The sequence below is a fragment of the Helicoverpa zea genome, chromosome 14 (genome assembly GCF_022581195.2).
Source record: "Helicoverpa zea isolate HzStark_Cry1AcR chromosome 14, ilHelZeax1.1, whole genome shotgun sequence".
Classification (NCBI taxonomy): Eukaryota; Metazoa; Arthropoda; class Insecta; order Lepidoptera; family Noctuidae; genus Helicoverpa; species Helicoverpa zea.
Window position 1 is genome coordinate 4,573,537 of NC_061465.1, and position 27,848 is coordinate 4,601,384.

The 27,848-nt window shown below is 34.0% G+C and overlaps 1 protein-coding gene across 4 annotated transcripts; it reads left to right on the forward strand.

Moving 5' to 3' along the window:
• Positions 1-50: 50 nt before the first annotated feature.
• LOC124636292 (hormone-sensitive lipase) lies at positions 51-26,990 on the forward strand. Of its 4 annotated transcripts, none has more exons than XM_047172328.1 (16): positions 51-302; positions 369-653; positions 2,122-2,279; positions 4,688-4,874; positions 7,318-7,531; positions 13,614-13,804; positions 14,985-15,234; positions 15,613-15,822; positions 16,101-16,241; positions 16,477-16,626; positions 16,834-16,975; positions 17,447-17,545; positions 18,136-18,231; positions 22,935-23,079; positions 23,271-23,396; positions 23,672-26,990. In XM_047172328.1, the coding sequence occupies exons 2-16, from the start codon at positions 369-371 to the stop codon at positions 23,777-23,779; spliced, it is 2,502 nt and encodes an 833-aa protein (XP_047028284.1). In that variant the 5' UTR covers positions 51-302; the 3' UTR covers positions 23,780-26,990. The 4 variants fall into 4 exon arrangements, with proteins under 4 accessions (XP_047028284.1, XP_047028283.1, XP_047028282.1 ...); XM_047172327.1 differs by having other exon boundaries at positions 51-283; XM_047172326.1 differs by having other exon boundaries at positions 51-653.
• Positions 26,991-27,848: the final 858 nt, after the last annotated feature.

Genomic DNA, 27,848 nt, shown 5'->3' on the forward strand with positions numbered 1-27,848 from the left:
GTTAAAATTTTAATCGTAATAAAATAAAACTAAGGAGATCAATTTTGTTCAGTATTTAGTGAATCAAAACAGCTGTCCAATGTCACTGAATGTCGTCAAAATGACAGCTGACAGCGACTTCGCTGTTCGCATTCGTCAATTTGTCAAACTGTATTCAATACTCGATCGTAGAGGAACGGTAATTTCACAGTTAATAAATTCAGTGTTAATAAAATCAGCGGATGAATGAAGTAATAAAATAATAATGATACAATGATAGCAAAATTGTCCCGCGAACTATTTTGTAAATATATTTTAGATTGGTATGATATTTTTTCTCTTTGCATAACAAATAAGTGCGTCAGATGTTTATAATAAAATCGTTGCAGATGAGGATTAAGTTCTTTCAACGCGGTTTGCGTTTTGCGAAAGGCAGTTGGTCGAAAATGGCTTTTCCGGAGTCGCCGGCTAAGGCCTCTCTGTGCTGTGAAGGGTCACAGGACGGTGCGCCGCCGACGTATGCTATGTACGAGGCGCTGAAAGATTCTTGCCAAAACAACGCGACTTATTTCCAACCGGATGACAGTGAGAATGGCCAGAGACTGTACCAGGGCTTCATGACTCTCATGGACCATGTAGACACTGTGTGGCCTTTGGTGGATCATGTGAGAAAGGTATGTAGCTTAACAATTTGCTTACATAAAACGCAGTATGTTTACTTCATAAATGTTTTGAAGGTGATTTATAATAGATTTTCGGATAGCCTCCGCTCTAATTCCTATTAAAATTGGTATTTTGGATCCTAAAGAAATTAGTGTAGGCAATGCTATACAATCCCTTTATTATTGTGTTATAAACATTACTTTTTATTATTGAATGTATACTTTTAAAGTTTTAATTTATCAACTAACATCGAAAGAATTAGGCCCCGAAGTCAATAATTATCACACTTTCAGTTTATCTGAGAATCAAGTGGAATTATAAATTAAATATTCAAATGTTTTTTTTTTTATCTTATCAGTTCAGTTATCAATCATTTTGGGTTTTTGGCTAACACATTATTCAGGTTGTGGGTCCTAGAAAATAAATAAAGATCAGTAAGTAGGTAGGATAAAGTAAAGTTAACTCTGCAATTTCAACAAAATTAACTGCATAATATAGTTATCTGCATGAATCTTGAGCTCTGACCTACATCTGCTCAGAAGTGATTTATTAGCAAAGAACCAATCCTGAGTGACGGCTATGACGCGATGCACTGCGGGCCAATCACCACTTTAGCCCGCCCCCGTGCCTCACTTCATACCACAAAAGGGACCCAATAAATTACTTCTGCGCAGTTGAAGGTCAGAGCTCAAGATTCGTGCCGATAACTATACTAATATTTAATAATATGATGTAAAATTACTTAACTTAAAAACAAAATCTGCAACTACTACAAAGTGTTTCATACAGTGTCTATTATCATGGAAAACATGTGTTCTGAACAGATGGTCAATCACATCACGATCACATGTGTGATAAGTGAAACATACACTTTATTTCAAACTGTACTATACTATGTATTTGTAGGGTATTGTAAAAATCTTATCGTAACATTGCCAGACAATGTGTATTTGAACTTTGTACATTATCTTACTCATTGGTGATTCAGCTGGGAAAATACACGCTCAATCAATGCTGTTGTGTGCAATGTACTTTACCTCTATTTGTTGTCCAACTTCCCAAAAAGGAGGAGGTTCTCAATTTCGATGTCTGTATTTTTTTTATTTGTAGTTTCATATACCAACATCTCAATAATTGCTTTACCTTTTATACACTTCATAAATCAGTACAAAAATAAACTAGCATTAAAATTAAGTAGGTAATTATGTTATTTCATCACTGAGTAATGCATCAGCTAAGATTATGGAAATTAAGTAGTAAATAAATATTGTTGCTGTTTTGCATACAATGTTAATTTAATTTGCATTGATTAGTAACTTCATAGAACATAATTTACTTAATAACATGCTTATGGGTATGAGTACTAATGTATGGATATTTATGTTTCTTGTGTTTTTAATAAAAGCTTAGTAAGAAGACAGGCTGAAGAGAATTTCAAGTTATGGTATGAATAGTGACTTATTAGACTTTTTGTTCCAGGTGGCCCCACTATATGATTTTGATGCGAAGTCTCCCGGCAATGGGTACCGCAGTTTCGTGTCAGTAGTTGATTCCTGCGTGCTGCATGGTTTGAAACTCAGCAGACAAGTGAATACCAGCAGGGATGCCCTGCTGTTCCGTAAAGGACACTTTGTTAAGTAAGTATATACATATTTATACCAAATCAAAACCAGCCATACAGGAATGAATTTTAAGCAGTGCGCAAAAAAAAACTGGTGGTCCAGACTTATTAACAGAACATATCTGCATCAGTAAAAAAATTTTATCATTCTTTTGTCCGCCCTAAAATCGGCAAAATATGGATACCAACTATTCTTACGCGCGCCGAGCGGAGCTCCGTCAGTAAACCGGTTTCGCCTTGCCGCCGTGCCTACTATGACGACTGTGACCGTACTATCGGTTACAAAATAAACATCTTTCGATATCAATATCTTTTCTTTTTTGTACTAAAACACTACAAAATAAAAATATACGTATCTATAATACTTATTTAACTATAAGTTGACAAAGTTTGCGCACTGGATAAAATTCATTCCTGTATAGGTACTTGCCGCCCATTTGATTTGACGACGTGAAAATGGTATGGTTATTGTTAAAGTTTAATGGTGCAATTCACTGTAAGATTGAATAGTAAGATCAATCTTCTATTTCAAGGTTTTCTTCTGTTATTTAAAGGAACGACACTAATATACACATCTAAAATGCACCTTAAACCTAATATGAAAAGGTTAAATATGCCTCTACGTTATAACCAATCATGAAATGAATACTGGTTGGTAGAACACAATAGTAGTAAACCACAAACATGACTCACTAGATATTTCTTGTTTATTGTTGCCAATTGTGGATTCAAGGAGATCAAGGCTGAAATCCTGTGGACATTAATTACTATTCCTTAGTAGTTTTTTGTTTATTACTTTGTCGCTTTTTGTTTGAATACAACAAACACTTGACCTGGGGCCCGATTCTCCTAAGTTAATAATGTCAAAATCGAATAGAAATTGAATCGCAATATGATCGCAATAGCAGTTTCAAACCATATCGGTCATTCTGCTACTAATAAAAGACCAATCGACATTCGATTGGTTTGCGATTGGTCTGCTATTTTGGTGATTTTGGTCTATACGGTAGTTTGCTCTACAATCATATTGCAATCATAAATCATTTGCAGACAAAATGATTCATTATTGAATGACAGAAAAGGATAAAAACGTTTATTTCAAAAAAAAAAAATGTGGAATGCCACATACGCTTCAATCGTAATTGAGTCGGGATTGGATCTCAATCGAACGTGAATCGTATGTCACTTAAGTAAAATTAGGAGAATCGGACCCTGAGATTAAAGTCGTATCAATGTTTAAACAGTGGTTTTAAAAAAATAATACTTGCCTGTAGTAAGTACCTATATTCTTAAGACATGGCGATTTTATCTACATATCGAAATGACTCAATAGATTTGGCGTCCATGTACCATCCATTCCACTTCATGTTATATGTGTAGTGCATAAAAACTGATGCCAACTTTCAGTCGCTTAATTGCATTTTAAGAATAAAATCTTAAAAGCATCGATGACGCTTCTGATTTTCTCTTACAAACATCTTACCGAGTTTAGAAAGTAGGTAAACATGATTTTCAATAACAATATAAGTAATCACCGGTATTTTTTATCCTCATTTATCTCATCTCTTACGTTATCAATGCTCTGATGATTTTATGTGCACTTAGAATGAAAACCTCTACATTCTACAGGGAAAACAGACCTCTAAATTAACAAGTACGATAGTTACGTTGCTATATCATCTTATATGCACAACTACAAACAAATTACCACAGTCCATGTCTGAAACTATTTGTTTATACGATCGTGTGCGTAAGCTAACGATAGCCATGATTATTATATTTTGATGGACATGTTGACGTAGCTGTTTAAACGATTCATAACCAAATTAGTGTTTTCCACATGTTATTATCTTGCAAATGCATTCCGCTACTCAATTTTCCACGAGAATAATCCATCAGATAGATATTACGTCATGACTGTATTTTCGATGCAAGGAGAAATAAACAATAGGTACTGCTGATGTGTAAGCAAACAAATGCTCTTGAAGTCTGCAAATCGAGTTCGATGCTCAGACAATGGGTAATTGGGACAGATAATTAGCATAACACCATATTGTGAGAGGCTCCTACTGTAATCAAACAATTGGTTCTTATATAATTAAGAAATTTGTTAAAAAAATAAGTTTTCATATGACCATCAGTTGCTTTCTAAAATATGTGTAAGTCTTCTTGCCCTGCCATGGGCGTTTGCCCTAAGCAGGAAGGAGACCTGCTTATAAATCTGTAATTTATGGGTGTTATAAATATCTCTGAAAGGAAAATAATACATTAACGCATACAGGCATTGAATGTGTCGAATATAATATTTATCCTTAGTTCATTCGCCTTGTATTTTCCTTTGCACGTTATGAATATCAATTCACTAAATAAGGCCAATATAAACTATACCTTAATCATTTTACTAACAAAACAATATTGTTCTAGGGAGATAGAGTCCTGTGGTCAGCTCCTGGCGTCATTAGGCACTTGTCTGCACCACTTACATACGCTGTTATCCTGGGCGCCAACTGGTGAATTGTTCCCGACGGAACCCCATACTCCCGAAGAGTTGTTCGCTCAGGCAGACACCATTAATCAGTATTGTTTCTATGGAAGGTGTCTTGGATTTCAGGTAAGTTGAAACTTTATACATACTTTTGCTTTTATGTCTTATTCAGTTACAGATGGCTATTTGAAATTTTAGAAGTAACTGTTTATTGATGTTATTATACTGATGCTATGTCTTAATATATCTTGAACACCAGTTGTATTATATATTTATATGTTAGTCTAGCTATTTCTTAATATTATGTTTGTCGTGAGTTCGCCCAACTGCAACTACTTCACGGTCCCATACAAAGAGCACACAGCCTTCCTTCATTTAATGATCTTATTAGACCCTGAGTGGGTCCTGAAATTGATGCGCGAAAAAGTACTTTTCGACTTTCGATATTAGTTTACATGTACATTTAGTTAAAAATAATATCTACGTTATTACAATAAATATAGATCGGATGAAAATTCTAAGACCAAAGAGTATTCGAAGATTGCAAAATGTGCCCTTTTTCAGAACGTTCGCGTTGGTTGAGTGCCAATCGTGAATAAGCGGGTATCGAGTCCAATTAGTGAAAAAATGAATTGCAAAAAAGTTGATTGTTAATTAACTAGACTATAAGGATATTCGAAAGGCATCCCATTTATTGAATGTCTACTTTTAGTCGTAAATATTTGAGCGTAGTGTTTGCCGCTGATATCAGAATTCTTGTTATGGGAATTTAAACTGCATTGGTATTCTAGTCGAAATTTAATTTCAATTACTTGAATATTCTATTACAAATGTCTCAGTAGCACCTCATTTTTGTGACATTCATGGCAATTCAAATTCATGGTATTGCTGGCAAGTTTTGGGCTGTCGAAAATACTCGTTCCCAAGCCAACGAGGGGGACAGGAACGCGAGCGTGAATTACGTCATATTCTTTTGTTTCATGTATCTTTGATATACGTTTATCCCGTTCTTATATATTATTAACGTTATACGTTCCCGGTTCAATCAAAGTCTTGGGTGGCCTTTATTGCATATGAAACTGACAGTGTAATTTGCATATCTTTCACCATAGTGTAGAGACATTTACTTAAAATGTGCACTGACTGTAAAATGATGTGTTCGCATGCGTAAATACGTAGAACGTGTCGGTATGTTATTTTTATGATTATATCTAGACACACGGCAGTGTGTCCGCCAAGTTCGAGCAAGAAAAGCGACACACCGGCCGTGGGTTATATTACACGAACCATTTCGGGCCAAATTCGACCCCCCTGTAACTCAAAATCTATTTTATTTACGCATTTTCTAGTATCTGTTGAGACCCCCTCACTTATCTAAAATACAAAATTTCATTAATATACCTATTGTAGGTCTTGAGATATTGACTTCAGAAAATCTCTATTTTTACTATACAATCACTGACTGACTGACTCACTCATCAAAAACCTAGACCACTTTCAATGGTCGTATTGACTTGAAATTTGGCATGGAGGTAGGTCTTTATGTCAAGGTAAAGGGAAAAATCTGAAAATGGCCAAGTGTGAGTCGGTTTCAAAATAATGAAGGTGTTTTATACCCGGTGTAAATTTATACCCCTAAGGAACTAAAACGAACTAAATTTATCTATATTTATATAATATATCTTCGAATGGTCGTACCGATCTGAAATTCGTTACAAAGGTTTGTATTTAGTCAAAGTAAAGTAAAAATCTGAAAACGGCCAAGTGTGAATCACTTTCGAAAATAACGAATGTGTAACTTTGATCCACGAACATAATATATGATAGCATGTCATGTCAGTCAGTTGGTAAATCTAGTCCATTTAGTTAATCTAGTTCATTTCTTTGTAAGAAACATAGTGCATATTAAAAAATCTGAAAGATAGTATAAATGAGACATTTCTTTAACTAACTTCATCAAAAGAAAAAAATAAAATAAACAACCTTACAAAAATAAATGAAATCCCACCCAAAACAAAAATGTGAAAGACGGCCAAGTTCGATAATATGGGAATGCTTCGCCTATAAAAGAAGTGAGATCTGAATAAGTACCAAGTTCCATACACATAGCTCAGTTAAAAATAGTTACTTTTTAATAATGTTACTTGGCAAGTTTTAATTAGTTTAGTATTAGTGCGTTTAGTAGGTTTATAACAAGGTGTGTGAAAACTTGCCAAGTAACATCATTAAAAAGTAACTATTTTTAACTGAGGTATGTGTATGGAACTTGGTACTTATTCAGATCTCACTTCTTTTATAGGCGAAGCATTCCCATATTATCGAACTTGACAGTCTTTCACATTTTTGTTTTGGGTGGGTTGTAACTTAGCAAAAGACAATTGAACGTAATGAAAGAGAATCTCATAATTAATCACAAAAATCTTAAGGTGCGATTTTATACGTTAGGGAGTGCTAATATTAACATCGCCAACAGTCTTTCTACCTAGCATAGCAATTTTGTTCGAATAGTCCTAGACTAAAACGACACCTTCGTACCAACCTTTACCCAAATCTTAAAATTCTATTGCAGTTCTTACCGTCAATGCGAGGCATACTGAAAGGCATATCAATATGTATGGCGGGCTTCTCCGAGGCGTACTATTGCCATGGCAACCTCATCAGCTCAGTATGGACTGGTGGCCAGTATCTAATCGACCCTGAGTTGCGAGCAAGGAGGATCGTTAATATTTCGCAGTCGGCCAGCATCGAGTTCTGCAAGGCGTTCTGGTTTCTGGCTGAAAGTGGTATGTTTATTTTTAATTTATTGTACAACGGGCTGTTTTTCGAAGTTTTACACAAGTTCCAACGACGCTATTTGAACATCCAGTATACATTCCATCCTATAAATTTTAGCGCGAAAGCCTGACATTAAACTCCCGTATTTAAAATGCCAATGTTGTTTGTAATTTGTAAGGAATAGAATCTGATACAAATGTAGCATCCATCATTCAGAACTTCAATTCGAAAACAATAAGTATTTTGTAGATATGTTACCTATAACACATATTTGCTATCATTCAAAGTTTTGACTTAGGGTGCTTACATAAAGAAACAGGTTGCCGGTACAGACAAACCTGTACGGGTAGGTGCCGATCAGTGCAGGTATAATATTTCAATACAATCCTATAGACTCACTTATAAAGAAACAGGTAAGTAACACCCTTACCCACTAAATAGTTATATCGACATCCGTGATTCAGTTTAAAATCTAAAGAGCTTCGATATAGGCATCGATAAATGAATTGATAGAGAACATTACCTACCTACCTACCTATGATGACACAAAACACGGAGAACTTTGGCCTCGCCTACTCATACAAACCGTTTTCCTCAATTGGTTGTAATGACTTTCGCCAATTCAGGTCTCGATGGTCACTAAACACATTGATTGCTATTCATGTGCTTCATTCATATCTGTCTATGGTCTATAGCCCAAGTTTCACCGACAATATAAGCGTCCATTTTTCCTTAAAACAACTACCTATTTGAAAGTGAAAATTCATAATAACAGCTGGTTTTGAGATTTTATTTGTATGTGGTCTATGAACTTAAACCTAAGATGTGGGAACTATTGTCTTGTTTATAATTAATTTATTGTAACTGTCAGTTATGGTAACAACTTGTTTATTTTTAGCAAATGGCCTCGATATTGTACAGAAGTTAATGTTTTTGCACAAAAATGACGAAGACTTCAATTTTGCGTTTTCAACCGTATGTATTCGAAATAAGATTAAAAATAGGTCAACCGGAATTATCGACATAATATCCATTTAAGGCAATCCGATTGTTTGTCTCATTGGTTTTGTAATACTTTTGATATTGTTGTTAAGTAAACATTAAAAGGGACTGAACTACATAATGAATTAATTAAGTTGATTGAACTGTTTCCCACTAAACAGTGAAAAATAGACTCAACGGTGCTGATAATAACAACTATATTCCAATACACGTTTATCAAGTTCTGAGTTTGAGTAATGCGAAGCACGTGCATAAAAAGGTTGAAGTTCAAATCGTTTCATCACAAAATATCTTCTTGGAGATAAAAAATAATTGAGTACCGGATACTAATTACACTTTGTCGTAGGTACTTATCATATCGACGTGACACGGATGTTGCTTACTGTTACAAAATCACGCCTTATCATACCTATAAGTAAATATGACAATTTAGATTTTGGCTAATAATAATAAACTAAGATTTACACATAGCTACACATTTAGGTATGTTAGTAGGTAGGTATGTAGTTTCATCTGACATCACGCTATTCGGCAGGCCAAAAGGACAATATTATGACAGTCTGATGACTGTTTAAAGTGTTTTATAATTTCTTATTTTTATTATTCAAAGATTTATAGTAGGGGAGGCCTAGAAGGGATTTTGGGATTTACTCAAGCGCGGCAGATTAGTATATAGGGAGGTACCTATTACCCCATTTAACACTTCCACCAAGTATAAGCCCTGTATATGTAGCCGCGTGTCTAGAATAAGGGATCAGATTAGTAAAAAAAAAAAAATCATCTGACATTCTCCAGCGCGTCAGATTAAGATAGGATAAGTTAGTTATATGCTAAAAAGTGTATATTCCACTAATCTGACAATTTGCGATTGACGATAAGAAGTAGGAAGGTTACAAACTTGTAAAAAAAAAACGTCATCTTGACTTTCTCGAGCGCGGCAATTTTTTTTTTATTTTGAAGGGAATAATTCAACGTTCACGAAAAATATATAATCTGACGATTCCCGTAAGCCGAAGTAAGGAAAATTAATCGATAAAGTTTAAAACGTGCAGCTACGTGATGCCGGTATTTTCCTCCCAGGTTTCTATTCCTCTCTCTTTTTTCAATTCAATTCATTTGCAATAAGTGTTGGTACATTTTGGGTCTTAAATAATCTACACTAATATTATAAAGCTGAAGAGTTTTTTTGTTTGAACTCGCTAATCTCAGGAAGTCATACATAGTATGCAGATATACTGTTTTTAACGAAGACGATTCATTTTATTGGATACTTTCGTTAAATACGTGTGCCTTCCAGTTGCATTGTTTGTCTATCGTGATACCGAGAAATGCCATTTCGTATACTTCTTGTAATTTATGTCCTCTATAATTACTCTTTATAGTCTTCTTTTTATACCGTCGTGGTGGCCTAGTCATCCGGTTAGACTGGAAGCCGACCCCAACATAGTTGGAAAAAGGCTAGGCAGATGATGATGAGCCTTATTTTTTTGTCTATATGTATTAAATTGAATAAAATTAGTTTTTGTAAGATTTACGCGTAGATTATTTCCGTCAAGCCATGTTATTATAGATTCAATTGTATTGTTTATGTCACATGTATATTTATCAATGTCATTATAATTCAATGTAATTATTATAGAAATGTATGTAATGTATGAGCAGATTGGTACACTCCGCTAATAGCAATTTCATACATATCATTGGATAGGCCTTTTTATCTAGAACAACCTTTATTATGACAGCTTTGTTGAAATGTTTGTCCGTTCTGGGATATAGATCAAAAAGTGTGTAAAAGTTAAAAATAAATAATCTATTGATATCTCAAGTTCTAAAGGAATACCAAAGTGCTACAACGTGTATGTCTTGTAAGTACTAAGTACTTGCTGTGCAGACATTGGTGTCCAAGATAAACTTAGACAGTAAATACAAACTTAGAAAAGTTGCATTGGTACTTGCCTGACCTGGAATCGAATCTACATACTTGAGAGGTTGGTTCTTTACCCACTAGGCCACCACGACTTAGATAATGATTATAACAAAATTAAAAAACAACGACATTGGTGTTAATTTTTCAAAGAAAATTAGGTTACAGTATCGATTATTATTAGTTTTAAAAACTTTCCATTGTCAGATTAAGCGAGTCTCTCCAGATAATCGTCAGATTATAAGATGATTACGTTAAGGGTACATAAATGAACCATATATATCTTAATCTGACGCGCTCGAGTATTTCAAAATGGCGATTTTTTTTTTGCAATTTCAAATAATGGCCACGAGTTTAGGTCACGTCTAAATCGTCAGATTATTGCATAAGAGACTTCGTTTTGGTTCACTTAACACCCCTTTTGAAAATCTGTCGCGCTCGATAAAATTATTTTTTTTCCCATTTTTAACCCTTACCTACGACCACCCCCACCATGGAAACAGTCAGATTAATATACGTATGTTTTCAAAATGACGTATAGTAAGTTCAACTCAGTCGTGCGCGCGGCCCTATGTGTGGGTAACCCTTGTACATATACAGTGACTTTGTGTGCGTGACAAGAGGTACAGTCGGGTACAAATACAGTTATTTAGGGGTTGTATACGGCTGTTTAAAGTACAGTTATTATGTAATTTAGTTTATTTATTTATAATGATTCTGTATCGCTACTTGAAAAATCAAATGATGAATTTTCGGATTCGCTACTTTCACCAATGTTAATTATAAATTCTGACTCGCATGTCAAAATGTCTATAGTATTCTTCTTTTTTCTTTTGTACATGTCGACAAGTATTACCCAACATCCCTTCATCAATTTGACTTAAACGTTCATTTATGAGTTTCATTATTTCCGTCTTATTTTGGTCGACATTATGCGAAGCAATATAATTTTTTAAAATTCCCCACACATTTTGTTTCCATTATTATACAAAATTATAGGTCTTTTACATTCTTAGTCCACACATTTATTTATTGTCCGCGTACCCCGAGCTAGAAAATATGTAAGGAGTATTTAATTCATCTTAGATATTTCACTTCATTTATTTCTTAGATACTGTCAATGTCAATTTGAAAAGCCGTATGAGAAAATAATGATAAACTGTAAAATGTAATAATAAAAAGCTTTGAATGTTGTTTCAATTTTTTGAAACGCTACCTGACTCCTTAAAACATTTTCTCCGTGAAGAACTAGACATTTTCGTAAACGACTGTACCCATAACAAAAAGCGATGAGAACACGTCATGCTCGGACGACGTCACTGTCACATGAATGAAAGTTGTATATTTACAAGCCGACGCACACATAGGGCCGCGCGCAAATCTGAGTTGAACTATCTATACGACGTGCATGCTATTAATATCTGACGCGCTCGAGTATGTCCATGCAACTGTTTTTTTTTTTACATTTTTGAAAGTTTATAGCCGCTCCACCCACCGATGAAAGTGTGTGTATGTCAGGACATTTTTTTCTTCTTATCATCTAAGCTTCGCAATCTAATAGGTCTCATTGACGCTCGAGTCACTCCCGGTATAGCACCCTTGCCTCCCCTACTATTATGAAAAAATACACATTGGTTTTATGTATTTATTTATTTTAAAGTCAATGCGTTATTTCATTAAGATTCGTAAATATAATACTTTTACGAATATTGTACTTATTTAAACATACATAAAATATTTGTTTATACGTTTGACTCGTATCAAACGTGATTTTCCTCGGGTATCGCCTCGGTTTTGCGAACGTGTTACAAACGTCAATCTTACCACGCCATGAGGAAAATATACATAGGTACATAGCTAAGCGTAATGTTTCATAGCAAAACATAGTAAGTATAAATAAATTCAACCTTGGAATAATAATAACATGTGTTATTAAAGGCAAGTACAAAATAAGTGCACTTTCATAATAACCTACATTTAAGGCGCTACACAATAATAAACAAAACAACAATTTCAAGGATCTCATTGCCATTTATATTAAGAATAAATTTTATTGAATTATTTTGGAAAATTCATCAACCTTCTTCCTTCCCTATTCCCCAGTCATTTAGGGACGGCGGAATATCTATGTATTTTTACGAGACGACATCGTTATTGCAACATTCATCAGTAACTTACAGAATTAAATAAAAAAATACCAATTAAAAAACACCTTCCCATAAATAAGGTTCCTTTTTTACCAAGATCGACTTGTGTCGAATGAATAATCTTTTTAGCTCACGACACGACAGATTACGAGATTAAAATTAATCAATTCATGTCACGCGTGTCCGGATAAGGCGTTCCCGTAATAGAAGGGTCACATAATAGAGAGCTAGCTATCGCTCGTTATACTGAGGCTATTTGAATTATTCTGTAGAATTCTTTTAAGAATATTATTTTTGTTTAACCTACAGATATTATTCCAGTAAATAAAAATAATTAAAAAACACGCTAGTTATGTATTGTCATCAGAACTCGGAGCGTGCGCAAAATTTCATCCTAATCGAAGACCGAGAAGTGAGTCAAATTAAGATTCTAAGATTTTCTTACATACATAGTTTCAAGTGAAGCTTAATATAAGTGTGTTAAAATATAGGCACTGCCTTGATCCGGGTCGAAGTACAAGAAATTACAATGCTTCGATTGCAAGATTTTAATTTTACTCTAAAATTACAATTGTTAGTTTAATTGATTAACCTCCGTTTAGACGTCCAAAGGCAAGATTAGACAATTGTGGCCTTACTACAAAAACTTTAACCACTGTTTTACACTTGTCTAAAAAAATGTGGCTCCAAAATGAGCCATATGTCAACGTCATAATTTGACATTTTTTTAGACAAGTCTTAAACTGACGTTAAAAAGTTTTTGTGGTAAGACGGTTGAAATCTTAATTTTATGGTTATTGACCCACGAAGCTAATATGATGAGAAAATCAGATAATTTGTATGCTGAGATTACCTGTTACTGATTTTGCATATTCTTTATCTGCTTTAAGTTTTTTATGTCCATGCTGGGGTTAACGACTGTTGGTAATAAAAGCAAATAATGTAATTAATTAATAATTGCAGCCTGATCTTTGTAATAATAAAATCCTCCTTTTAACTCTTATCAAATTGTTTCAGAGATAATGAAAAGGGTTCCCAGTCTTATGTCATCGCCGGTAGCCGTGAATAAGCTTATAACTATACCACCTGAGCCCATAGTGGTTACAACCATAGAGGGCAAAGAGATCACCGTGCTCCCTCCTTCTGTGCATATAGGACTACAAGGCTTGAATGTCAGACTTATAAGTGCGAACAAAAGAATCGGCATGGTAAGTGACTGTTCTTATTGAACGATTCAATCAATTTATCACACTAGTTTGCTACGGATGGTTTTGCACGAAAAAGACAAAAAACTAGAGATTTTTTCGGAGCATTAATCATTATTTTCCTTACAAATTGGTAGGTGGTGTTTAGATAATGTGGGTTAAACGCATCCAAGAATGAAGTTTTATATGAAAACATGTTGTTGAGACTCAAACACCTTGCAATAAATATGGAACAATTGTCTGATAAAGTTGCTGCTTTCAAGTTTTTTTTTTTTTATAACAATAAATACTGGCTTATAATGTGCTAGTATTTTCTGCAAGCCAATCAGATGCTTTTAGATATACTATCTCATAACAGTTATCAAATTAATTCAAATAATGTTGTTTTGTTTATTATTAACACAAATATTGAGGCTGTGTATTTTTTATCTAAAAAGTTTTTAATGACTACCACAGCTTTTCCCAGAGACAAAGGTATTTATTGTACTGATGTAATGTGAAATTATAACATTAGAATCTAGGTAATGTATCAATCCACGCATACATTTAGTTTACATTGTAGGTACAAATATATGTATTACACATTACATGTTTCTGTCATTATAGTGTGATTAACCTAGACTCTAGATTACACTAGAACCGGACCGTTTAGGGTCAACTCTAATTAAATTATACTCCATACTTTAGAATAGAAATACTCATACATCTATTTCTATCAACTTGTTCTATTTCAGAGAGTTTGATTCGACAGATTAGACGCTCATATTCTAGCTTTTAAATCATAACTTATTTAGTCATTTTAGTACAAACATGACTTGTCTCAATCTTGTAAGTAGAAGTAATATGTATACCGTATAACATTAGGATGTAGACAACAAACCTTTTCTTTTTAACTACTCAAAGGCTGGCACACATGAACGGCACGGTGCGGTGCAGCTGTTATAAGGTAACTGGAAGCTCATTGTCATCCCTTGACTTTTTTGTATTGACGTTATAATATGTTTAATATGACATACGAATTAATAGGGGTCAAATTAAAATGCGCGCAAAGCGCTGGGTTGGAGCTGCGTCGTGCCGTTCATGTGTGCCATAACCTTATAACTAAGGACGTAGTCATAGTGACCAAACATACTTAAATCCTAGCACGATTCCTAAAACTAGCTTCTATTTTTAAAAAATCCAGGCAGGGGAAGGTTCATCCTCTCTCCCTCCAGCCGAAGGGGTGTTGTTCCACTGCCACGGGGGAGGTTTCGTGGCCCAGAGTTCCAAGTCTCATGAGACGTACCTCCGAGACTGGGCCACTAAGTTGAATGTGCCGATACTGTCGGTAGACTACAGTTTAGCACCCCAAGCCCCTTTCCCGAGAGCATTGGAGGAAGTCTTCTACGCTTATTGTTGGATGCTGTCCAATTTTAAGGAGATTGGGACTACTGGTGAGTTTTTTCTTCTTTTGTGGAGGTATTTAATCTTTGTTGCTGTACTGACTTTTTTATTTAGCTGATATGTTTTCAGCTTAGCCAGTTCTTCATTGTCAATTAATTTAAATACCTATATATACGGCAGGTGAAGGTGTGATGATATTGAGTTAAAACTAAATATCAATTTATACCTTACGGACTTAGAAACAGTCTCAATTTTTTGTTTTTCACAGTCCCCCTCATGACAATGACATTTACCTAAAATCTCGTTCAAATCCCCTAAAAATCTCGTCTTTTTATCTCCTTACTTCCTTACTATTTAATGTCATGTATTCTGCGAAGTAACGCCAGATTCCTCACAATTTTTTATTTATTTATTTCCTTATTCCTTAGGCAAACGCATCGTTTTCGCGGGCGATTCGGCCGGCGCGAACTTAGTAGCGGCCTGTACTCTCAAGATACTGACCTCTGGTCTGCGCCGGCCTGAAGGCATGTTCCTAGCGTACGCTCCACTGATGATCAGCTTCGTACCCAGTCCAGCCAGGCTTCTGTGCTTAATGGACCCGGTACTGCCTTTTGGATTCATGATGAGGTGCCTTAAAGGTATGTCTTTAAATTTTGCAGTGTTTTTTTAAATGTAAGAGAATTTAGACTGAACTTTTTCACAAAAATATAAATCCGACTTCAGTAATAGGAATTACTAAAACCTTCTGAAAATTGGTGGATAATCGTGCACAAATTAGTCGAATTTACAACTTCTTTTTTTTTAATATTATAAATCAAATGGGATGTCCCAAACTCGAACTGTAATTATTTTGGCGTTCTTGTCACATTGTATTTACTTGGAAACTTTATATTTCAAATTCATGTAATGCTTTCAGCGTACGCCAGTCCAAATTCAAAGTCGGATGGTGGGAAAGGTAAAGGTGACAAACAAAATGGCGGCAACAATCAGATGGTTGTTTCGAATGCAACTACGCCACTAGACAGCAATGGCTTCCTTAGAGTTAGCCCTTCACAAGGTAAGAACATTATTTAAGTGAAGTCTATATTGTATGCGAATGTTTCAATACAAATAATTGCTTTTAATCAGAAGAAGCAGGAATTCTAAAAGAATCGATAATTTCTATGACAATTGACAAACCATGTAAAGAGAATTTGCTGAATACTTTAGTATCTTATATATATTTTGTAATGTAATTTGATATCGATATCAAATCGATTCACCATCGATTAAGAACCGAAACCTGTGTTCAGAGGGCATAAGCTCCGGGCCGTCGTCATTCGAGGAGGTGTCTCCGTCGGACCTGGCGGAGCTGCAGGCGCACAAGTCGGGCAGCGAGCGGCGCCAGTCCTCCGACACCACCATCAGCGCCGCCTCGCTGCAGAGCGAGCATACCGCCACAGGTCACGTATCCTAGTACTATACACTGCCAGTATACGTCGTCATGCGAGGAGGTGTCTCCGTCGGACCTGGCGGAGCTGCAGGCGCACAAGTCGGGCAGCGAGCGAGAGTAGTTTAGTCAGGGATTTTAAGCCTTTGAATAAAAAAAATATCTCATATACTTATTAATGTTCGGAATTGTTGACTCACAATCAATTTTCCATTAACAGGCGCCACTCCACCGGAGGATAAATCTCAGAAGTACGTATCGGACTTCCTTGAGAGGTACGTGTTGGATAGCGATACGGACTCGGAAGGACGCAGGATTCCTATCATCAAGCCTTCGCCCAATGCCTTAGATGAATCTCACAGGTATACATTATTATTTAAAACATTTAATGTGAGTTTTATTACCGCAAAGGACTGTGAATATTTTTATGGCCAGTTTCACCCGTTACCGATTAAGTCTATAACCTATTAGGAGCTTATCCGACGGATATACTATAACTTTTGGTTTAAAACTATCAAATAACTAGCTGAAACGTTATCAATCGTGAAACTGGCCATTAAAGTTCATATGTAATTCATCAATCTAGCTAACAGATTGCATAATGTTTTTAATTGCTATCATAGATTTAGCATAAAGACTTATTCGTTTGTTTTATTTTTCAATTGGTAACACTGCATGGTAATGTTATAGAGTAGAATATTTCCGTAGCGTTTTTTTATAGTATTTATGAAACTGTTCTAAAAGTTTGTTCCAACGAACTTTCTAGTATAAAATGTGTGCTACCCTTGTTCCATACTCATACAATGTAATGACTAACGCATGCTTTGCAACAGAGAGCCAGAATCTGAAAATTCCAGCACATTAGTAGGGGAACCGCCGCTAGTGGACGATAATGATCTCAGTAAAGAAAACAAGAAAAGAATTAAGACGAGGTATGTTTTGCCGTAACTTAACTTTTTGCTAAGATATAAATGTATCTTGTATGCATTTATGCCCTCATAAATTATTGTAAGCACATTTATTCATACATATGTTTTACATTTGACATATATCAAATTCAGGTAGATGAAAGAGTACATAAAGGCGAATATATTAGTTCAAAAGGAAATCAGGTGGAAATTTTAGGGGCACGAATAGGGGTAGAACACGTATTCACTGGGAAACAATGTTTCAGATACACAGTTCCTGAAACATCACGTAGATGTTTACAGCAACAATGTTTCGGAAACTCTGCCGTCCACATCGTCCACAGAAACAAAATTGTATGTTTCTGAAACAAATAATTTTGTTTCACGTAGATATTGTTTCTGAAACAGTGTTTATAAATAATTGTTTCTCAGTGAATACATGACTTTAGGGTAGAACAAAAGGGAGTGCACAAGGAAGTATGTAGGGGGAGTAAATAAAGAAATATACATATACGGAAGTTATACTATAGGTAGAATACATAGGGTAGTAGATGACGTAGTACATAAGACAGTAATAAATAAGTAGTAATATTAATTTGTATAATAACTTCCAGGATAAGCGAAGCTGCCACAGGCTTCATGGGTGCAATGTCGTCCCGACTAGCCTACATCACGGGCTCAAACGCGATCACTAAACCGACGCAAGATGAGTAAGTTTTTAGCACAAATAAGACCTACAACTTACAATTTTCAAAATAAACATTTGTTTTAAGAAAAACTGATGTTCATGTTGTCGGTAAGTTTGGGCCTAGATAGAATAAAAAAATATGTCTTTACCTCCCCCATACGCAGAACATACTGTTAAAATAACACAACAACGATCAGTATTCCTGATATGTGTGATAAAGTTATTGTATAAAAATATTTTGTAATTGTGCCAAGTATATCTTTAGTGGCATTCCTTATCGACAAAGGAATTTTTCATCCCACTATCTCGGAAAGAGTAGTTTTATCCTTTGATATCTGAGCGCAAAAGCCGTTTTTATCCTCTAGAGCAGTGGTTCTTAACCTTTTTGACATGAGGGACCACTTTAACTAAAGTTTGTCTTGCCGGGGACCACCTCATCGGTTTACCTAAATTAGCACTCATTTCTTTATTATTTATCAAAAAAAAGTGAATTTTTGGGTCAGTTCTACTCAAAGCCAAACGCATGTCGGCAGTTGTGTAGGTAAGCAAATGCAAATGAAGAAAAACTTGCCTATGTAGTTTCCAAATGCGCGAGCGAAGCGAGCGCGAAATTTTTAACGGACTTCAACCAAATATTACGTAAAATTTAGCCCAAACGTGCTTAACTTTTTGTTTGTTGACAATTGCAAAAATAAGGGCATATAGGTTCTGAATACGCGAGCGAAGCGAGCGCGAAATTTTTATCGGACTTCAACCAAATATTACGTAAAATTTAGCCCAAACGTACTTAACTTTTTGTTTGTTGACAAATGCAACAATAAGGGCATACAGTTTCTAAATACGCGAGCGAAGCGCGAAATTTTAATTATTTTTTAAGACTCAAAACCAAATTTACGTAAAATGTAGCTCAAACATACATTTTCATGAATGGGGGGACTAGGTACGACACACCCGATATACGTCCATACGAAAACCCCCGCTCGCATAGTAGTGCAGTCATTGAAGCATTATTGCTACGATTTTTTTTACTGTGAACCGATTTGCATGAAATTTTGGAATTAGGTTCATCTTACCCTTAACCTTAAAAGTGAATATGATTTGAACTCCGCCACCCCCCCTGGGGGTGGTTGCCACCCCTTCTTTGGAGTGAATATTTTTTTTGCAAAATAACCTCGGATATCGATAGAAGACCTAATTTTAAGCAAAAGTTGTCTTTAAAGTTTTAAAAAAAATCCAATACTACTACTAATTTTCAACTTTACAATACTTTACAATACTACAAATTTTCAAGTTATTGGCAATTGAAAATTCGCAATTTTTTCACGTTTTTCATCGGTTTTTTGCAAATATCTCCAAAAATATACGTTTTATCGAAAATGTATAAAGAACAAAATTGTAGCAGGTAAAACAACGAACAATTAGTTTTTTTTATAAAATGTCCTAAGTGCAATATTAAGCTAGATATTAAAGATCAAAGCCGTTTTTTATTTTGTCTGAAATTTAATCGTTGTGGTCAATGCCATGTAGCGGCGAGTAGATGCATTTTATAAATTCTAATAAAAATGGGTTTTGTAGTGCTTGAAATAAGCTTTAAGATGAGCACTATTAAAAGTCTTTTGCACGTAAAATAAGTGAGCTGTATTGCAAATAAGGGGAGCATCTTATATTTTTTCTTTTAAATCAATGGGTTTCATAAGTGCCATTTCCATCAAAATTAAAATTAATCGTATTCCGCCTAGGATTAACTTTATTATGAAGAGTTTGATAGATAGTATCAGTTTGGCTGCTTCAGGACAGATATTTTTCAAAAAAGTCGCGATTAACGAAAAGAACAAAATTTCAAATTAAAGAAAAACCCACTTGTTTTTCATAATATCTCAAAAATTACGACAGATACGTATAAAAGTGTACTGTTAAAAAATTAGGTATTTTTCTGACAAACAATTAGGTTTGTTTGTTTTTTCTGTCGAACAAAAATTGACGGAGATATGATTGTTTAAAGAGCGCGTGGCAGCGCAATCACAGCCTCTCTTAAGCCCTTTAACCCTTCACCGTTTTAGAAAAAAGTTCTTTACTATATATTGCAATGATGGATGTTGTAGCTCTCTTAATTACTTTTACAGTGGTTTTTTATAAATTGTGATAGCATGAAAATTGAAGGAGTTACGGTCCAAAAACTTGTCATATTTTTTTCTACTTAGTAACTGAAAACTTCGGAGTATCAATATTTGGAGCAATGTGAAAGTAGGCAGTATAATAAAGAGTCACAACTATTGTAATGTGTTTATATGTAACCGGAAAATAATAAAACTCGTAAATTGATCAACTTACTAAAATAATAGATGGCATAAACTACGTCGATTAAATTTCAGACAAAATAAAAAACGGCTTTGATCTTTAATATCTAGCTAATATTGCACTTAGAACAGTTTATAAAAAAAAACAAATTGTTCGTTGTTTTACCTGCTACAATTTTGTTCTTTATACATTTTCGATAAAACGTATATTTTTGGAGATATTTGCAAAAAACCGATGAAAAACGTGAAAAAATTGCGAATTTTCAATTGCCAATAACTTGAAAAGTATTGGATTTTTTTTTAAACTTTAAAGACAACTTATGCTTAAAATTAGGTCTTCTATCGATATCCGAGGTTATTTTGCAAAAAAAATATTCACCCCAAAGAAGGGGTGGCAACCGCCCCCAGGGGGGTGGCGGAGTTCAAATCATATTCACTTTTGAAGTTAAGGGTAGGATGAACCTAATTCCAAAATTTCATGCAAATCGGTTCACAGTAAAAAAATTCGGAGGTTAGACCGTATTTTTCGCTTCAATGACTGCACTATAGATAAGTCGATAAAAATTAAGTTAGATAACGTATAGCAACGTCGCGAAGATAAGCTTCGCGGACCACTTGGGATGCCTCCAGGGACCACCAGTGGTCCGCGGACCACCGGTTAAGAACCACTGCTCTAGAGCGACAAAGTGATTTGAATTTAGAACATCGTGTGCAATACTCCATTTGTGACAATCTTGATAAGACTTTGCAAACAAATACATATTAAACAAATAAAATACTGCTTAAAATAATTATTCAATTCATAAGTTATTTTTATTATTGTTTTTACATAGATTTTTAACCTCGTTTCCTTTTTAAACTGAGTTTTCAAATAAATTAACTTTAATAGGTTCTTCTTTTTAATTTGGTACTCATATGTGCACGTCATTTTGTTTTTTTTTTTGCATTTAGTAATTTCCTCGATGAGGTGGGATGAAAAGTTACGTGTTGCACTCTAGTGCAAAGATTTTTCACCTTGTGCTGTTTCAATTTTAGAATCCTTCGCTTGCTCGGTCATCAAAATTGAGCCCGCGGTTAAAAAGCAACTTTGCACTCTTGTATAACAAATAACTTTTTCTCAGCAGTCGACAATTGTTTTTAGCACCTAATCTTTTCATTTTATTCATTCGAATTTGAATGATGTTTTGTACTGATAAGGTGGTATCATAATTGTCACTTTTGACAGAAATTACTTATTATAAGCCATAGACATAATATTAGTAAACAGGAATGCGCATATAAACCCAAAAAACGAGCCGAGTGAAACAGTTAGTACGGAGGCTGCCTGTCCCTTTCTAATAGGGTGACTATGAGATTAAGCTATGTGAGACAAATCCGAATTTGCTAAAATTATTAAACGCAGATTGGTATTGAAGTTTTAACTTACGCAGTTTGTGACCTTAAGATACTTATAAAGGCTTTTAATAATTAGCGGGAATTAGCAGTATAAAAGCAGGAAGATTCGAAGTGAAAACTGTTTTTTTTTATTTTTACTTCATATATAGACTGCTGGGCCATTTATGTCGCCTTTCTTCATTTTTTGGGAAGCTATAACAATAGTACAACAGTTTTAAAATCCATCACCCATATTTTCACTCATTACAAGAATTCATGGGCACCCTAGTTGTTTGGTTTACGAAAATGTTATTATTAGCTAACCTGTGGATTAATAATATAGAATATATCGTATATTGCAACCACCATAGGATTCACTTTTACAAGTATAAACGCAACACTTTTTAACCATTTAAATAGTTTAAATTGATTTAATACAAAAAATATAAACAAAATTTTAAATGCTGATTACGCGCCAAGAATGTTCAGGGTTACCGCCAGAAAAAAAAAAAACAAAATAATTTATGTTGTTTATGTTTTAAGAATAATAATTTAAATAATTAATTTATTCGTATAATAAATTAATGCGATTTTTATTAATTTGTTGACTTACAATTGTTAAAATAAGATAAAAATATATGTGATTCAATTGTTTTTTTGGGAAGACAAAACTGTTGATGACAGCATTTTTTTATGCTGGCAAGGTGTTAGAAAGAGACAAACGGCCTCCGTTCTAACTATCCCTCTCGGCTCGGATTTGCCTCTGTGTATTATGCAACAAATTTAGCACCTTATTGCGTTGGAATAGAGTTCATTTTCGTAAATATATATTTCGAGCGTGCGCAATCTTGTTTATTATATCACATCTATGTTATAAGCAGTTTAAGAATTAATTTTGAATTTTTAAAATGTTACGTCAAAAGCCCATTTTAAATTCTGCCAAGTTTTTATTAACATAGCAGTAAACATCGAATTCTACAACTATTCATTACTTTACAGTGTTTTCGAGATTTTAATGTTTTCTTGTGTAAAGTTTTCATTATATATTTGACAGTCTAGCAGCCCGAACGAATCTAGACGCATTGATAGCTCGCAGTCCGTCCGATGAGTTTATATTCTCTGTGCCGAGAGATCCGCTCTTGTCGCCGTACTGGGCCGAAGATCATCTGCTTACCAAGTTCCCGCCTGTCAGAATACTGGTAAGAAAATTCGTGTAATTTAGATTTTAGATCGTTTTAGTGCTTGAAATAAATAATTTATGTTCGATGCGGGAAGTAGTCTCCTGAAACCGTGAAACGTCGCGTGAAACCACTAATAGAAAGATAATTTCTAAATAATTTTTAACAACGCAAATCATTATAATAGTTTTTTTTTTTTTTTTTAATTTCAGACGGTGCACCTAGATCCGTGTTTAGACGACTGTGTGATGTTCGCTAAGAAGTTGAAGAAGCTTGGCAACACAGTCGGCATTGAAGTGTTAGAAGGACTGCCACATGGATTCCTTAACTTTTCACTTGTAAGTATCAGATAAGTTTTAGAGCGATTTTTTCAACAAAATAAAGTTAGTCAGTGAGAAAACTTTATATAAAACCCTAGTAGGTAATTGTAGTCAAAGAACTGTAAAAATCAGTAAGAAAATGAATAATTTCGAGTTCGGGCAAAATAGTTGTTTTTTATTAATTTTCTTTTAATGAGCAATGACTGAGTGTTTTTTTACCAAACTATTTGTGTTGCTTAGAAGTAACCAAGCATGTGAGATCAATCGATCTAAGAATTATTTTTATTCCTCAGATGGCCAAAGAAGCGAATGAAGGCTCAAAACTGTGCATCGAGCGCATCAAACAGCTACTGGACCTCGAGAACAATGTGGGAGGCGGCAGGGAGAACGAACAGTTATGAATGTGCGGCCTCTGCTGTCGTACGTAGTAATCACTCGTGACCTATGTACGCTGAACGGACTCTACGACAATCGATTGCAATCGATACGAGAATCTCGATTATCGAGTCGTGTGAAGTGGTGAATATATTCAGTGTCTTAAGCCACTTAGCATGCTAATCGATTAATTAATTGGCAATTAAATGTAAGCGGATTCGACTACTTAACTATTTAACGTATGAACTTGATGCGATTAAATCAATTATTACTATAAGCCTTGCTAGGCGAATTGATGTTCCCTATAACGCGTACGGTAGTTGAATTTGTAAAAGGTTATAACAAATTGTGTAACCCTGTTTCCGAGTTGAATTAAGATTCGCGTAAAGTTTCGCACTGACCAATTTGTAAAGAATTAGTCTCACTAATTTCGAAAAAGTTCGCTGGCAGAAACTTTTCACTTGGGAATATAATGTAAATTCGTCCGTCATCGGCGTTTAAGTAAGCGAATATTCGCTAAATAATATGAAGAAGAGCGCACTAAATCGAAAATTAAATTAAAATTAAGTACTGCAGTAACTTAGCAGTTTTATAAAATAACGATATTGCATTAAAAAGAAAATTCTCAATGTATTAAACAATGCCAAATTTCTTAATGGTACTGTCAATATAAAAGTAAGATAATGTTTTAAGTATATTGTTATGTTAAAACACGCATTAGAGTATACTTCGTCCTATACTGTTTATTGAGCTGTGTTGTTTCCACGGGGCAGTATTGTATGTGCAATATGTATGTAGTTCAGTATTTACATAAATGCTATTGTAGGTACGTATTATAAGCTACGTCAATCACAAATAGATCAGCTGAAATGTACAATTTAATTGAATTGAACCCACTAACCTTATAAAGGGAAATCTTTGTAAACTTGTGAAGTTATGTAATTTATTCTTTTCGTTTTGTAATGTTATTTTAATTTATTAAATTCTCATCATGTTTCTGCATGACTTATGTTTATAACTTTGTTATATTTTGTCACGTTGTTGGCAATGGTGATAGAACCAAACATCACGGGAAATGCATTTAGTTAAAATTATTTATTGTATATAATGTTTAACAAATAATTGTTGTACATCTCAACATTTCCGTTGCTAGTGTTGTGAAATTTATTTAATTGATCAATCGTGTGTTGTATAAAAGCTTTATATATTTATTGTATAGGAGTGGCAGTGATTGTGTTTTAATAAAAAAATACTTTAATTTGGTGTTTATTAACTGTATGCTGAGGTTAAAATCTTTTTGTTTAAGAACTTAGTCGCGGGTAATATAATAATATCTGGCCATACAGGGCAACGCACGCTAGAGATTCAAATATTGCGTGATTATTGGTCCTTCCGTGTACCTGTATTGATGCCGAAACAAAAGAATATAAGACTACACGATCCACGTATTTTTTATTCCACTACGAACGGAATTGTATAATTTGTTTATATATCGAATATAATTTAAAATAATTTCACTTGGAATCATTTTATACATAAATGATTCAGTACCTATTACCAAAGTTAATTTTATTTTCATTTTAAATTATTTTCTTAATTTTTCTTTTCGTAAACCATGGACCATACTGATATATCATGTCCGTACATCACATTATAGAAACTTTCGAAACATTGAATGCTCAATTCTTCGTTGTATATTTTTGATAAATTTATTTTGTGAAACGAATACAACCTATTTTGTATGAGTAATATTTAAATTTCAAGAGATTACACTTGGTTATAAGAATCAAGAACAAAATATCAAAAAATGAATTAAATCTGCTAAAAAATTGTCTGTGCTTAATCTAAATAAAAGAAAGATATAGCAGACAAAATTAATTAGAAACTTTCAATATCAGCAATATACAAGCTGTTGATTTGCATCCGTGCCATATTCAAGGAGGTAATTATGCTAATGATTCTCGACCCAAATCAATAAAAAAATTGGATTTTTTTTATTTATTTTTTTTCGGAATTCCGACAATGTCATCTAGCCTTATTTAAACTTGGCGCGTATGTTACTGGCCTTAAAACCGTGCTGCACCCTCACACAAACGCAAACACAAAGCATACGCAACGATCACTCATAAAATTGGATTACTTCGGAAAAACAATGACAAAAAAACAATTACAATGACAAAAAAACAACGACATTACAATGACAAAAAAAGCAGCGCATATTACTTATTTCCCATCTACTGTAATTCCAATCGATTATTTACGTATTGTATGTCCTCCTCCTGAACTATGGCACAAATGCAAATCAACACCTTGTATAGCATTTTTCCACAGCTGTGTTCAATTATATTATTTTCTCTGACATAGTGTCTTAGTGTATATAAACTGCAAATATTTTAAACCTCAAGATTCAATAGTGATTAGTCCTAGAAAACGCATAGCTTTAGAATATGCCTAATATTTTGTTATGGTATAAGATACTAAATGTTTTCTTTAACTCGTTGTATGCCGAAAACGCGGATCCACGCGAAAAACAATCGATATCTTAATACTACGGCATACTAGTGAATGTCTTTCGGAATCTGAATAATATTTAGAAGTGTACCGACTTGCTGTAAATGTTTATATGTTCCACTTTTAAATATAAAATTATCCATATTAGTCAATGTTTAGATGATTAATGGTTTCTTTGCATTTGACGCACGCCTTCGTCTAAAACTTTCGTATTGAAATTCTATCGCATTGATGTTGTTAATCGAAATTTACTATCTGGCTTCGAATTAATTTTCAAGGTGTCAAGAACCGAGCTACAAACTTAGATGCTATAAGAATGCAAAGTTAAACTGTGTCTGTGATAGCGAATTGAAGCTTTTCGAAAGCATAACTAACAGTATTCTAAAACACGAATAATAAGTACATCATGTAAAATAATGTTGTCTGTTTGTGTATGAAAATGTAAAAAATAAAAATGTATTTAACAATATTTTTTATAGAAATAAAAATATCCATATAGATTTTAAAATATCTAAAACTTGCAACATTTCATTGTTAATCTCTGTATATGGGTGAATTTAATAGACGGACACATGAAATTTAGGCCTTATGGAAATGGATATAGATGTTAAAATTATAATCACAAACGAAATAGTTATGGTCTATCGTCCATAGTGAAAATATACCAGCTAGTCAATAATGACAATATTGTACAATGTCAGTTATTTCAATAAATGAATGCAATTACATGATCTTTTTTTCCAAAACTTCCCATGAATATATTTATCTCAAGCAGTGAATCTTTAGGTAATTATAATGATGATATTGATAATTATAGGAACCGTGTATCGTCGAATGGTAGAATCAGCAGCGCAGTATCGGAAATATATTTTTACCTTCTGTTTATGCCTGAAAATGGAAACTAGAAATACCAGAATAAACTGAATGGACTGCGATCATAATTATTCTGGCATTATACTTAATCATAACAAAGTACTTATTTATTTTTATTCTACCTACTTATTTTTAATAGTACTTCTAATGCTGACTACAATTTTTCAGATTGTCACAATCTGAAAAATGCTTCAAAAAAATGAATCACCATTTCATTTATCTTGATATTTGTTGCTCATAAAATCTTACGACTACCTATTTGTCATTCGATGACCTACTTACATATTTGTTACGTTCATGAATTCGTTACGTGACTGAAATGAACGTTCCTACAAAAAAATTCAATGAAAAAGGAACGTTCTACATGCACATTTTATACGTGGAATCTATTATCATTATTTTGGTAACCGTACATCGAAATTTGTGTGAACTGGGGCCCGATTCTCCTAAGTTAATAATGTCAAAATTGAATAGAAATTGAATCGCAATAGCAGTTTTAACCATATCGGGCATTCTGCTATACAAGACCAATCGCATTCCAACGACATTCGATTGGTTTGCGATTGGTCTGCCATTTTGGTCTATACGGTAGTTTGCTCTACAATCATATTGCAATGCAAATGCGTAAATCATTTGCAGACAAAATGATTAATTATTAAATGACAGAAAAGGATAAAAATGTTTATTTCAAAGAAAAAATAACGGAATGCC

Bases quoted from the DNA above. Each gene is read 5' to 3' on its own strand.
- LOC124636292 (XM_047172326.1), top strand. From the start codon at position 345: ATGTTTATAATAAAATCGTTGCAGATGAGGATTAAGTTCTTTCAACGC. The intron at 4,875-7,317 runs GTAAGTTGAAAC...ATTCTATTGCAG, and splicing joins GAAGGTGTCTTGGATTTCAG to TTCTTACCGTCAATGCGAGG. The intron at 13,805-14,984 runs GTAAGTGACTGT...TAAAAAATCCAG, and splicing joins CGAACAAAAGAATCGGCATG to GCAGGGGAAGGTTCATCCTC.